Raw genomic sequence first — 15,827 nt, 5'->3', positions numbered from 1 at the left:
GTCATTACCATGTCTACAATTAGAACAAAAATTGTGGTACCAATTCATCTTAGAACTATTAAAAATGTCCTATCTCACTGATAGTTTTGTTGAAGAATCTCATAACTTGATTTCCTACAATATCTGTACCAGAATGTTTACTGAATAAATGAGTTTGTATTCTAAATAAATCTCCGTATCCATTAATATGTAGGGTTTCCTTCGAAAGATTTGACTAATAGTCGATACTGAATTTCAAAACGCTTGTTTTGTACTTCAATAATGTGCCGACGATGTCATGTGCCGAAACTGAAGATGATCTTAAAAAACCATTAAATACTTTTAATGTTGGAATTGACATAACTAGTATAAGATACGTAGAAGGTCTTATATCCAAACAAACAGATGTTTATGGAACAAGAAAAGTAGTTCCTAAAAAACTGGATTCCGAAAAAAGGGAAAGAATATGAGAGAACCTTCTTTTACTTTTTGGATTTTGCTTTGGAGAATTCCTTCATATTATACAAAGAAAACAGGCTGAGGAAGCGAAGGAAAATCAGTGCTAGACTATCAGATGGACCTGGTGAAACAAATGCTGGGGAAGTACCTTGAACGGCCTTGATTAAGAAGATCATCACACCACATATTTTCCAGATTAAAAAACTACACCGACGCGTCAGTGTGTAACATTTGTTGCAGGAAAAGGAATAAAAGGAGAAAAAGGACCAGGAAGGAAATCAGATACTTTTGTCCGAATTGTGATGTTCTGTTGTGTATGGTTCCGTGTTCCAAAACTTATCACACTAGTGCAAACATTTTGGGTATTTTTTTGATTAAATGTTATATACAGTGTTATTCAAATATATGTTGTTTTTTTTTTATTATTTTTTTTATGAAAAATAAACGTTTTCGTCACTAGAAGGGAAAAGGAAATAACAGAAATAATAAGGCGGACGTGGGAAAACATTACTTGACCAAAAAAACAGAGAATTGCAGACGAATAGAACTTACATATGAGTCGAATGACAGAAAAGAGACTGGTGAAAGTAGCGAGAGATAAATCTCCAATTGGAACACGGAATAGATGTCGACCACGAAACAGGACAACATAGAGACGGGAGGAGGAAAGATATCGATTAAGGAACAGGCAATACACCTAATATGTTCACAAATTTCTTTACATCACATTTTTTATATATATAATATTTGTGATTGGTGGGAAATAAACTAAAATCAAAAATACGACTAACGAAATTATTGAATTGCATCCAAATTATAGACTCTTATAAGTAAACTGTGTTGTTGTACAGTGTAGCAAATTAAAACCATCAACTCAATCACTGAAAATAATTTTTCTAAATAAATCATGTTTTGAAATAATGTTCAATTACTGTTACACTCACTTCAATTAATAAATCTTCATTAGGGTGTCCTAATTAGAAAGTTTTTTAGAGTGGATTTAGATTATTTTATCTATATATCATCTAGAACAATGTTTCCCAATTTTTTTTGTGCTCCACTCAATCTCTTCTAAAATTCTTTTGCTCCCCTTTGTAACAAAAATGAAATGATGACGCCTAAACCACATATATTGGACTGGTCAAACAAATTTATAATATTTATTGACTTCAATTATTTGAGAATTGTCTTTTTTCTTTAAATATTGGCACCGAAATCTAGCATTTCATTAGAATGACTCAGAGCAAAAGAGTTAAATAGTGTAGTTTCTATTTTCCAATTGCCTTCTTTTATAATCAAATTGCGTAAACCTCACGTTGGGAAACACGTGCCTAGAAGCTTGATGGTTTGAGTTATAGCGTGTAAATTGTTAACTTACAATTCGATTGATTGAGTTGTTGGTTTTAAAACAAGTTTCGAAAAGTGAACATCAAAAAGTGAGCTAAGACAGTAGCGAAAGAGATGATAAATAAGATGATTTTTACCTCATAGACATGATCGTTGAAACTGCATGATACATTTGGTTTTTTCTAGATTCAAAAAATATTAACAAACATCATTGAACAAATTCAAGAAGTCAAAAATACTACGAATGGTGTATACAAAGGTTATTTGATATGTTTTAAGAATTAATCTCTTCATTTCTCTTAGTTTCTGGTATATTTGCAATAACAATAAATTACGATTTAATTTTGGTGTACCAAATAGTGGATAACACTTTGTACCTCATGACTTCAGTACAAATAATTATAAAATATTCTAGTTCTGCTAATTATAGCATCAAAATGATGATTTTTTGGTTTTCACAATAAATTGTCTGAATTAAATCAAGCTACACATATAAAAAAAGTTTTTTATCTTATAAAACCAAACAACTAGTGTCAATGTCAATGACAGTGCCAAACAATATATAAAAGAAGTAAACGAAGCGAAAATATTATAAAAAACATTATTAGACCCATCTTAACATAATAAAAATTATTACCCACAAAGTGAGACCTAAGAAATATAAAAATATTTTCGCCCATTCATAAAAACAACTCAGTTTGAATTTTCACCCAACAGATGTTCATATTGAGACAAACTGCAGAGAAAGCAATACGAAAAAACAAAAATTGACACCTGTGTTTTATTGATCTTGGAAAAGCCTTTGATACATAGATAGATAGAAATGAATTGAAACTCATTTAAAAGCATTAGAACAAACGTCAGAAAGCAACATGAAAAATTGGAATATTTGACACAAACAATGGAAGTAGAACAAGGTTGCATATTAAGTCCATTGTTATGAATAAAAGATGAGGCTGAAGAAGAGATATGAACCAGTCAGAAAAGCTAAAGTAGGGCACTGGAAAATGGACAAAGCTGCGTTGACTGAAATATGCTACGATAATAACATGGTCATGTTTGCAGAAGACTAAGATCTCCAAATCAAAATCTCGCACTGTACAATCAAACATTCTAAAAATACAATAAGGATATTAATTTTGAATAAAACGAGGATGATAAACATGAGCACAAAAACAAAGACACACCACATAAAAACAGGAAATAAAACGAGTGAAACACTTCAAATATCTCAGCTCAATGATAGCAGGAGATTTAAATTAGTCAAAGAAATAACAAAAAGAACAACTATCGCCGGTAAAGTATTCAACGAGATAAAAACATTTTTTCTATAGATCAGTGAAATATCCAGGACATAAAGGATTACAATAAGAATATGGAACAATAAGAGTGACAAATAGAGGAAGACCAGGGGATACCCAAATGGACGAAATCAACAAAATGACTGAGAACAAAGAAAAGAACCTATACGATGTACAATCATAAACAAAAGAAAGAAAGAAATGGAGAGAAATACGTAAGAAAGAAAAATTTGTAATAGATTTTCGATTTTTAGGGAAAATAGGTAGAATATTTTTGGTGACGAATCGGCTATAACCCTGAAAAAATACGACAATCATTCGGAATTATTAAGAACAAAAAAGCAATGCATAGTGGGATAAAAATTCTGACGTTCAGAGATTGTACTATGCCTAAGGCAGATCTAAAATTGAGGACGCGGTTTTTTTAGAGCTTACTGCATAATAAACACTTTCAGACTATGTACTATGCCTAGGTAGGGGGTAAGTTTGAGTTCGATAATGTTATTTGGAGCTAATTATTGCTGATGCACATTCCGAAACTTGAGATTGCTGTTAACTCACATTAAAATGGACATCATTCAGCATCCTTTGACATATATTAATAGTATACTCCAAATAAGTTTTTCAATATTCATGAATTCAGATTTAATATCTCGAGAGTTGCTAGAAGTATTGACAATACGTTTTGCTTTCTTTCTCCACCGACAGATATTTTGAAATTATCGTCAGTTCACAAGATGTATTCGATTTGTAATCTTGTTAGCACCAAGTTTGATATTTTTGATTGTCGGATGTATGTAGAATCCTGGTGGGTAGTTGGGGATTATTTTGCTCAACCAATGCATCAATAAAAACATAATCAGGGTTCTATGCCCTATGTATAAAAATTGGACCGATTCCACTAAAAGGATTATCTAGAAAGTTCTTATGGTATTAAACCTAAGTTATATGTATGAATGAAAAGCTATTTTGTAAGAATTTTATTTATAATTTATATCAATTTCTAACATCTTTGTATACACCATTAAAAACTACAGAAGAAGTTCGAATATATATCAAAATGTATTATTAATTATAAGTTTAATAATATATCCGTTGAAATTGATCCAAATGTCAAAATACGAACTCGAAATACGAAATTTTGATTTCTTGAGATAATATCGAATAATTATGAATTCCATTCAGACTTTCTCCATATATATCTTTCACAGTTCAAGAAATTCTGATTGTTGAAGCTCTTGTTGAAATTAATCAAGGTGTACAATAAATAGACACATTTATGTAGAAGTTATAAGGCGTGGATTCATATATTTTGCTTAATATATGATTCCATATTTATAAGTTACTCAATCTTTCATCTATAAGGGCGAGAAAACATAGAAATTGTGTTGTAGATGTTCATGACTGTTTGCTAATTTAACTCACATCCATCCAGATTTATTCCAGGTACAATCGACTTGCTATTTTATCTGAAGTAATTTTAACCATACAAACGATCCTGATTGGATATTGTTGTAGATCATTTTTGCACGATCCGTGAATCTTTAAAATATACATTTTAAGCTAAATAGAAGTATTGAGTGAAAACTTTTGAAAATACATTTTGATATACATATATAAGTTTCACCAAAAAAACAAATAAAAGAAAAACGGTCAAATCACAACAAATCAACAAAAATTTGAATGGATAGAAACCAAAAAATACTTACTTTGGTTCTGTTTCTGGTGGTGGGGTTTTAAGACTTTTAAAAGCCTTGAGCCATTTATTTTTCATGCTTGCTTGAGATGCGGATGACATTTTACGTTCGCGAGTTACCGTATCTCCTTCGAGTTTATTCGAAAACAATTCTTTCTGCAACAATAAATAGTTAGAGATTAAAATACAGTCTGAAATAATATTCACCGAGCTCCATTTAAGCACACACTCACGTCTTGAGAAGAAAACTTTTATAAAGGTGTATGAACGTTACTAAAATGTTCAATTACGTGTAAGACCAAGTCTCTCCCTTCTAGAGAATTGTTACTCCTTATACAGAATCCAACATTTTATATTAACAAACTAAACATGAAATTAGTGAGCTACACTACCGAGACATTAATATTTCAGTATAATTTCAATACAAAATATTGATACTTGACGAATATAAAATTAACCAGAAATTTCAACTTAGTTTAATGGTAATGTTTAATAAATTTTGTCGTTTAATAAGTGATTGTTTGTCATTTTAAGTTTGTTTAAAGTGGTATTACATCGTTCTAAACAAATGTAAAGTTTCTTAAAAATGATTTTGTATATAATTCAAATGAGATTTGGATCTACCAACACGATTCTGGATTAAACCAAGAGTCTGAAGAACGGTACGAGCTCCATATTTCAATTCTAAAGTACGTAAAGGTTTATTAATTTGCAAATAAGATCTTAGCATTAGTTTTTTGTGATGAAATCATCTCTACGAATAAAACAATGAATTATTTTAATATCATGGATCACCTGACTGAGTTAGGGACTTATTTATGTAGGATATATTTGATTTTCAGAATGGCCGTGATAGAGGAAAATTTTTCCTTTGCAGTGTGGCGCGAAGAATAAAAAGAAGAAAAAACTCTAATGATGGTAAAGAGAATGGCACTCAAGCAGCTTTTGAAGCCAACGAGTATGTTAATTGGGTATCTCGACAATATACCAGATGGAATGAATTAGAACATCAATGCATGTCCAGGGATCGTTTTTTGTGATAATTTGACTTGATTTGAGGTCTTCTTCAATTGAAATTTTAATTAAACACGAAACGCTGTCACAAAATATGTAAAGCTGAAGATAATAACAGAATTATAGTCGGGATCACTCCAACGCTGCAAAAATGATTGTTTGGGTGCACCGATAATATAACTTTATCCATGAACTATTTGCTGAAACATAAAGTAATAACATAATTATTGAAGTTACGTATTTGTGACAACAATTTATTTACTTAGTTCAAATCGTTTACCTCCAGTTGTTTTAAAATTACAAATTCGTATACATATTTTAAACCCTCATTTCCATCAACAATGACAGAAGGTGTATAATTTCTCATTTTCCAGGGTATTTTTTGGTAAGTTCAACGGTTTTGCTCAATGAATTTTTTATTCGATAGAAGTAATTTTAATCTCTAGACGCGCAATTTGAATCAACAAAGCGTTGGGTCACAATTGTAATTAGACAGTTTTTGGTGGAATTCATTGCATGCACAGGTGGTTTAGGTATTCTATACGACAAGAAGCTCAGTTTTTATTTGATATAGTTATATTGGAACTCTCAGTATTCGATATATAAAAATACAAAGTGAAAACTGATTGTAGTTAGAAGAATTTGAAAAGATCTCGAAGCTTAATATGTTAACAAAAATTAATTTCTCTTGAAATTCCGTTATTAATGTTGAGAACTACTTAGTATTGAATGCTTTTATGCACTGATATTGTTCTAGTATCTAGTGCAATGTCCCTTCACATTTTTAGATATATTATTTTTTTATCACCCTTATAAATTTCCTCCTATCAAATTAATTATTGATCTAGTAATTATGTGATGAATTGTCTGATTGTAGTTTTTCTTGAATTAAAATTTGAGTTTAATTGAAACAGAAAGAACTTTGCCTCTTGCGGGACTTTATTAAAATATAATTTAACATTCTTTTTAATTATTACATATTTATTTTGTTTTTGTAGTAAAATCCTGTAGGCTTTATTTTGTTTTAAACATAAAATTGTTGTCATTACCAAATATAAGCTAGGAAGAAGACACATTGAAATAACATGATTACTTCTTCCTGAATTATGTGGCGTGATAGGATGTTAAAAAAGCCTTTTCATAAAAACTTCCTGCATAAACCAAGCCTGTTATTTATAGATACCGAAAAATCTAAATAACAGAGAATGTTTTCGTTAATCATCAAAGCTCTCTATGGAATGGTATGTTTTAGAAGACTGAATTATTGCAATAGCATCTGCGTCTGTAGAGCTTCTCTAGATATTTTTTGTTTCATTATAAGACGAAAACAAAATTTTTCACTTACCAAATGGGTTTTCAACGTTACCCAACCCATTTTAGCGCGCGAAAATCTCACGATAATAAACGTTATTTAACCAAAATATTGTGGGAAACGTAACAGCAACGTACAAAATCACAATCAACAACAATATCACAGCATGTTATTTGAAAAATATTCAACAATACACACGACAACACGATAGAATCGATGGAAAACAAGCTATTCAATTTCAAAAGTAGTAAGCACGCTTTTAGGATCCGTTCAGGAGCTAGGACAACAATTTATTGATAATCCTGATTGCGCAAATTGTCCTTCGCGCAGATTGCAGCTGAAATGTGGGCCGAATAAGGGCGAAAAGGCACGAGGAAGTTTATAAGAGAAAGTTTGAATTTTTGAATGGTTGCTACCTGGAAATGTGATTCTGTAAATTAATGTTGAATTATTGATTGAACAGCAGTTTGTGAATTCTGAAATGAGAAAATAAGAAAAAATAAATAATATACATTGAACAAATACGTACGATATTGGATTCATTGAGTCAAAAAATAATTAAAACTAGTTGCGTTACACTGAAAAATCGAACTAAAAATCGCTCTAAAATTGGCCGACCAAAAACCGTTACCAATGCCGAAAATCAATTCAACGGGAGCGTATAGACACCGTTGAAGGTGAACGTTCTGGTCGTACAATTGGGGTGGTTAATCCAGAAAATATGAAAAAAGTCCACAGGTTGGTTATATCTAATCGAAAATTGAAATTGTGTGAGATAGCGATGGCCGTGAAGATATCAAAAGACAATGTGTTCACAATTATGTATAAACATTCAACTATGAGAAAGCTTTTTTCAAAGTAGGTGCCGCGTTTACTCACAGTCGATCAAAAACAGCAACGTGTTAATGATTCAGAGAAGTGTTTAGCCATGTTTACACATACTAAATCCGATTTTTTGCATCAATATGCGAGAATGGATGAAACATTGATCCATCACTTCACTCCGGAATCAAAACGATCATCATCTGAGTGGACTGTGAAACACGTCCGAAGTGTCCAAAGTCAAAAAAGTCAGCTGGGAGGATTATGGCTTTAGTATTTTGGGATGCGCATGGAATATTGTTCACCGACTATCTTCAAAAAGGAAAGATTATAGACCGATTAACAAGCCGATGGCAATGATCGTTGAATTGAGCAAAGAACATTTCAATATGCTCTCTAATCCACCGTATAATCCAGATCTGGCCCCCGGTCACTACTGGGTATTCGCTGATCTCAAAAAAATGATCGCCGGTAAGAAATTCAGGTCAAATGAAGAAGCAATTGTTGAAACTGAAGCCTATTTTGAGACAAAACTCAAATCTTTCTATAAGCACGGCATCAAGAAGCGTTGAAATGATTGTATTGCTCTTGAAGGCGATAACTTTGATGGCAAAAAATGTTTTTTTTTCTTAATTAGTCACATGACTTGTTTATCCTGTATATTTCTCTCTTTGATTGCTGTGTCGAGTGTTCCATCCTCTAAGAATCTATATTCTTTGCTATGCTTTATTTTTGTCCCGTTCTCCAAATCCATTTCCTATACTCACCTATGAGTTCTATGAGTTATGTAGCTTAAATCGTCGTGCTATTACTATTTGGTCGCCTGTATAGCATTGTCACTGGAGTGCCTGCTCCAAGTAGATCTTGAATAGCGTTGTCCTCAGTTTACTGAAGTGTACACTATCATATGCCTTCTGTAGATCTACATCTGATAAGTGGATTTCTTGTTCTATTGTAATTTTTTCTGGATTATTTTGTGATCAAATGTGGATCTGCCGGCTTTTCCACTTCAAGGTCCTTACATTTCGATTTTGAATTGTGGTATTTTGCACTACATCCTCTAATTGCACTGCCTCTATAGTTTTCGCATTAATGAAAGATCTCCATTCAATCACTTTTGTAAGAACATAATTCAATAATTATTTCACAAACTTGTTTTTCTAAACCTCACAGAAATCTAAACATTAGAGAATCAAGTACTACCCTGTGTTATTCGTCTAGGGTGAGATCAAAAATTTTTTCCTTTCTCTTTAAGTTGAAGAAAATACTTTTACTGTGACTATTTTTATCTCATTTCGTAGAAAATCCTAAGTAAAAGATGACTAATATGTAAATCATTTGAGCGAAATGAAAAATGAAATTTTTCACTCGGGTCCAATTGGTTGGATCGTGGATTTTTATAAAAAACTAATTTATATTCATAAAAGTAACAGTCAATAAATATTGTCTGAGATATAATAAGAGAAGGATGAGTATTTTATGAAAAACATCAAATCTTTCTTTTCCTTTCGAAAATATTCTATAGAAAAACAAAGATATATATACTGAAATATATCGATAGAAGCAAAAAGTTTGAAGATCGTGAGAATTCTAACAGTTCTATTTTTCTCTTTGATACACTATGCAAAAAAAATTTCTTGTCTCGTCTTCTCTCGGGTTTCCGAGTTCGTGTAAAGCACGCAAATAGCGATTTCGTTTCAAATTAGGTATAAAATCCAGTGAAACCTCCTAGAGATGTGATGTCGTTAATCATATAACTACCCTTTATTGAAACCACAAAGCCCCAATAACTTTTATTTGATAGAATATTCGGAGTATAATGCTTTACCTGTGAATTGATGGCACTAAGATGTATCTGTGCAACTCTAAGGTCGAACCTCTTCATTGATATGTCTTCTTGCAATTCGTTGGCTTTGTTATAAAGTGATGATTCGACGGACTTTTGTTGCATGCGAAGCAATGTATCTATAGAATCTTGTATTTGACGAATTTGCACATCTAAATCCAATGCTTCTTTTTTTAGGACATCGTGACTTGGTTTTAGTTGTACTGCTGATAGTTTATCTATCACTAGTTCATCTCTTAAGGGAGGGGGTATACCATCCTGAAACAATAGAAAAATGGAAAGGTACATTTTAACTTTTTTATATGATTCAGTTGGTATTTATTTTGTTGATTCTGTTTATTAACATTATTTTCTTCTTTCTGCTTTGATGTTTGTTGGCGAGTAAATCTGCAATCTTGAGACGATTTGAATTTTAAGGTACTTAAACACCTGAAATCCTTTGCAAACGAACCTAAAATCGATGTAATCAATAGTAGCAAAACAATGAAGCTTTCTGATCAATGGATCAGTATCAATTTGCGATACTTTGCCCAGTTGTTTTGGCAGGCGTCAACTGCATACTTTAGTTATTATTTATATATTATTTATGAGAAGGAAACTATGAATATTAGCAATCATTTAGATTTTTTATAGCAAACAATAATTAACAGTTTTTGTCAGTTTTGATTAATTTTCGGGGCCGGAAACTTCGGACACATAACTTCTATCAAACATTAGAAAAATAAAATGTGGAAACATCTTAACTAATATTTACTTCAAGTTTATGTTCATTATAACTTCACGACAAGGGTACAGTAGTTTTGGAACATTCGAAAGTTGAAGCTCAAATTTCAAAGTAATATTGCTTTTACGAGTTTCCACATTAATTTCCAGCTCTATTTCATCCACACTTCTGATCCATTCTTGATTTCTCAGATATTTCTAGCTCATGTTCGGTCAACTATACTACTATATACACTAAAGTTGCTTTATTTCCAACAAGTTTATTTTTCGTCTCAACATATTTATTTTATCCATAGTGGTATAAAACCAATTGACTGACTTTATGGTAACAGTGCACGGATACGTTAAAATTTTGAAGTACAAATATAAAATTTTTATTTGAGAACCTCAATAAAATTAATTAGTCAAATGATTAAAAGTGAAAAATATGAAAATGGCTATGAAAACGGATATGACAAAGATAATTGAGCAGAACGTACAAAAAAGCAATAAAAGGTACACAAAAAGACTAATGAAGTAAAATATATTACGAGGAAAATCATAGATAATGGGAAATAAAACCATGGAACAAAAGAGGATTATGAGGATTGTAAAATTAACTAATTCAAGAATTTCAAGAAGAAATGTGGACTATATTGGGAACTAGAAAAACAAAAGAAATGGTTAATGGGAAATTGAACTAGAATATTAACATTTGTTAATATTTAATCGGATTGATACAAAAAGTAGAGCAAAAGAAAGAACTGTATGTATAATGAGAAAAGAGCATAAAAAATGTTACAAAAACTGGACTGGACTTACAGAAAGAATACTAAAAGTGAACTGAATTTGAAGGAAAGGCCAAGATATATAGTGTTAAGTGACACAGGAGAAGCTTGCTAAAGACAGATTAAGTATACTGGGAATCCAAGATGATAGTCATCTAGAGCTAAAAAACAACCGATACCAAGAGAAACAGTTAAACAAGAAGTAGAGGAGCTGAAAAGATATGAATCTGTTTGTTACTGGATAATAGATGAAATAACTGGGAACAAATCAAAAAGTATACATTTGTTTCATAGCGACTGAAGAAAACATATTGTACTAGTTTACAATAAATAGGAGTTGAAGAAAATTGAGAAATAATATCAAAAGTATATATGAAAAAACAAGGAATCAGGTGAGGAAAAATAATGACTAATCCGAGGATTTTACTACTGAAGAAGGGTTAATACAGGGAAGTATTGAGTCCGGCACTATTTATAATGATAATGATGTATTGAAAAAAGTGGAAACATAAACGAAGCAGATAAAAGTAGGATTCAAGAAATATTGATAATGGTTGAAATCACTGAATTTATTTTTGCCGTCAAAAATAATGGTATGGAAAAAAAAGAAGACCTAAAAATCAAATTAAATGAAATACATTTGGAACAAGTGAGGAATATCGAATATTTAATTGACCTCATTCATGATAACCAAAATTGGGTACTAACAAACTCACTTAAAAGCGAAATTAAAGCAGCTCAATTCAAATATTCACGCAGAGTTGAAGATGTCACCAGAAAAGATCGTAGAAGAAACCATAAGGCAAGACTTGAATAGGGAACCTGAGCATAAAATAAATTAAAAAAAACTGCCTAGAAGGTTTGGACATCTTTGTAGAATGAAGAGCAATAGATCAGCAGAAACGATTTGACAAGGTAGATAGATAGAAAGAGAAATCTTGAATTGTTGCAATGTTAGAAGGAAGAAAATTATTATCAAAAAGGTGGGAATAACAAAGAGTGACAGAAATTTGTGCATGAATCAGAAAACACACACAAACGCAACACACAAAAATGGTGCACAATGGTATATTCTTATATATTTATGATCCTCAAAATCAAAAGATTGCGGAGATTGCGGTGTTACAAAAATAAAGAAGCAAAGTGAAGAAAAGAATATAATAATAATGTGAATCAACCACAACCATTTAGTACCTGGTTCACTATATTATCTTTATTAAACTTGTTTCTATGAAATTCATAATCCGTTAACCTATTATTTTACCGATTAAAAATAATACTCACGTTAATTTGTGGGTCTTGCATTTCTCCTTCTATGACATCTGTTGGTTGTGGAGGAGGTTGAGGAGGAACAAAGATTCTTCGTAAAATCGGACCTCTTCCTTGTGGAACGGGTAACGATCGAGAAAGGTGAGTGAGGTCAGATATAGCAGAAACAGCCTTACATTGAGAGATAAGGCTCTCATATCTTCTACTTTGATCCATAGACTGAAAAAAGAATAATTATGAATTACTTCATAGTAAATATAAATTATTTACCTGACAAGAAAATTCTTATTCAAATTAACTACTTCGAAAGAGAATTTAATGAATAATAGTTCAATCTTGAAATGGAATATGCGTGAATGAATATTTTTAACTCAAGCAGGTCATTATTGCAAATTTTAACGAATTGCGTTGTGCAAATGTGAAATATAATCTAGAGAAATGTACACCGAAGCTAATGTGTCACCACCCTTATTTTACACATTTGGGATAACACTTTTTCATTTGTGTTCATTTTCATATTATTAATATGTATATTATTTTCCATTTTTTTGGATTTGGCGAATGCGATAGTAAATGCGAATATCCGCCAATACGAATAACGAATATTCGCTTCATCACAAATATATAGGGGAAAATGATCACCATTCTTATGTGGGGGCACATTCGTTTGTTTAACAGAAAAACTGAATGGCACACAAACACGGCTTTTCTTGTGTGTATAGTCATACCGGCCACTATGTACAGCTAGAATAGCAAGACTTTTTGCTTTTGCAGTTCATTTAAATGATTTTAATGTGCAATAACTTCAAAAGTAACAACCAAATGTATAATTACCTACTTTAAATCTAATTTTACTAAGACTGAACAACAAGGTCATCCGAAAATGATTGCGAACATCTCATTTAAATTGATTGTAAATCTTGTAATTATCAATAAATAAACTAAAAATGAGGGATTTCATTTTTTATTATATTTCTAAAGTATGATTTATTCACTATGAGTTAAGTCACTTATTTATTAAGTTAGTTTTTTGATACATAAATATTTCTGTGATAATTGATAAAAGTTTGACGACTTCAATTGGCCTTTCAATTACCCTCTATGAATCTACCTTAGGCGTAGGAAAGTACCCCATACTTGGGGTACATTCGTACAAATATCATCAGAAAAATGGCGATAAGCCTTCGACCTTTTGGTATAATGGGTTTAGATTATTTTGTAACAGAATTAAACACATGTAATAAAATAGAATCTAAAGTATACGAAGGGTAACCACTTTCCGCTAAATACTTTTTTGACATCAGTTTTAGAGACAAGGTGTTTTACTCATCGGAAAGATCTCCCAATTTTCTTTTAGAGTGGCTTTTTAATTAGTTTTTAATGTTGAAAGAAACAAAGTATTAAGGGCATAATCTTTGAAATATGTTAATTTTAAAATATGCTTTGAAAACAGGGCGGAATGATTGAATAAACAAAGTTTTCTAAAGGGACTTTGTTACTAGTATATCGCTTTGTTTGAAAAAATCTCGTTCAGAAATTTTATCTCTACCTCGTAATTTTTCAGCGGCGACAGGAATTTCTCCTTCTCACGTACATTCGTGGGAAATTTAATTCACTGTAACATCTGCATTCATTTTTCTAGCGCAAGAGCCCATTTAAAAGGCAAATACAAGCTTTTTACGATGGTTCAAAAATCGAGTGGTAACGATGGTATTACGAACGAAGAGAATGTATAATAGCTCAATGGTATTCACATAAATTAGAAAAATCGGATAACATTGTTCCATCTATCCATTTTTACTTCGAAGGTTTAGAGGTTTTTTTGGAATTGATTGTTTTGTGAACGAATAATCACTTTTATATTCAAGAAGTACTTAATGTGCTCGTACTATTTTTAACACTTTGTATGATACAGTCATTCTTCTTAAATATTTCCACAACTTCATGATACTTTAGTTTCAAATATACGATTTTGTTTGCAAAAGCAACCAATTTATTCATAGAATTTTTTTGTATTGTGCATTTACCATCCTGGTAATTTATAAGTAAATAGTTTGATGTGTCATGATCCCGTGCTTCTTTAAGAAATTTAGTTTCTCAGTTGTAAAAGCCTTTTTGGTTGATGGCCTTCGGACTAGCGTCTCAGGAAAACTAGCAGCTGAATATAATCTTTACGTTTCAAGTATCGAGTAGAAAACCTGTAGTAAAGACGACTTGTACTTCTTGTTCAATTCAGGTAAACATATATTTTCAGAAAGAGGATTTGTTTTTGCCCTGAATGTCAATCCGTAAGATTTATGTTTGCGACATAATTTGATTTTTTAAGTAGCGAAGTTTCTGTTGAACGGCTGCTAACTTAAATATGTAAGAAGCACTGCTACATATTTAGACTTCAAGAAAAGTACTCGTTCAAGATGTAAACGAAATAAACAGAGCTCAAGATGTATACCCACAAAATAGAGAGCACAACATAACACTTCATCATTAAGTTTCAACCGCAAACAGGGAAACACCTTTAATTTTCCATTTCATCAACGTCAGTCTTTTTTCTGTATCATTTCTTAAGGAATTTATATGTAGCTATACCTCTTTCTTGATTTTTCTGGCAGATGTGACAGAAAACCAATATTATTATTAGCCCAGTCGGATTGGCTTTAAAGAGGGGCTGAGACTTACGAAAATTCTAAGCAGCAAATTTCCTTCGAAAATCATTGGAGGGGTGGTTACTGGTAGTCTAAATTCAAAAAGTAGAGGTTCCAGACTTGTTGCTGTATCCGCCATCAGATTTAAAAGGTTATTTTCTGTCTCTTGAATAACTCGTTTATTTTCAATTCACGAAAAATATTTATCAGAAAAGTTGTTTAAACTTTCCCACAATTTTGATTTCACCAATTTTTTCCTAGGATCGATTTTTCTCGATTTATACCCGAAAAGATGGAGTTAACCTAAGTATTCTATTATTGCGTTTATTAATGATGTTTTATTATTATTTTTTTTATTTTTTGTTGATTGTCGTTGTAAATTGGATGTGTTACAATTATGATTCCGAAGTTCGGGGCAAAGGAAAAGAGGGGTGTAAATAATCAGTTTATCGAACAGTATAATTATTACAATTGAAAACATGAATTTTATTTTCCTCTAGTACATTTTTGAAAGTCTTTCGAAATTTCAATTACGTCTGCTTGGAACGTAATTGTCGACTAATTCGTCCGGAAGCTCAGAAGGGTCGGAGGAACTTGTTCTGTGGTTTGCGGTTCTGAGGTTTTCGTCACTACCAAGGTTGTCTTCATCC

General features: G+C 31.5%; 1 protein-coding gene across 13 annotated transcripts in view; it reads right to left on the bottom strand.

The window, feature by feature from the left end:
• The window catches only part of LOC130902399 (uncharacterized), a 215,283-nt gene that overhangs the window by 90,093 nt on the left and 109,363 nt on the right, over positions 1-15,827 (bottom strand). For 9 of the 13 annotated variants that reach the window (XM_057814505.1, XM_057814507.1, XM_057814510.1 and 6 more), the window contains 4 exons: positions 12,551-12,754; positions 9,759-10,034; positions 4,796-4,938; positions 1,923-1,967 (listed from right to left, as the gene is read on the bottom strand). In XM_057814505.1, the coding sequence (XP_057670488.1) occupies positions 1,923-1,967; positions 4,796-4,938; positions 9,759-10,034; positions 12,551-12,754 (668 nt within the window). The remainder of the gene's footprint in view (positions 1-1,922; positions 1,968-4,795; positions 4,939-9,758; positions 10,035-12,550; positions 12,755-15,827) is intronic. The other 4 variants (XM_057814506.1, XM_057814509.1, XM_057814514.1 and 1 more) reach the window with 1 other exon arrangement.

Source organism: Diorhabda carinulata, chromosome X (genome assembly GCF_026250575.1).
Source record: "Diorhabda carinulata isolate Delta chromosome X, icDioCari1.1, whole genome shotgun sequence".
Taxonomy (NCBI): Eukaryota; Metazoa; Arthropoda; class Insecta; order Coleoptera; family Chrysomelidae; genus Diorhabda; species Diorhabda carinulata.
The sequence above is the reverse complement of the archived record's forward strand: the minus strand, read 5'-3'. Positions and strand labels throughout refer to the sequence as shown.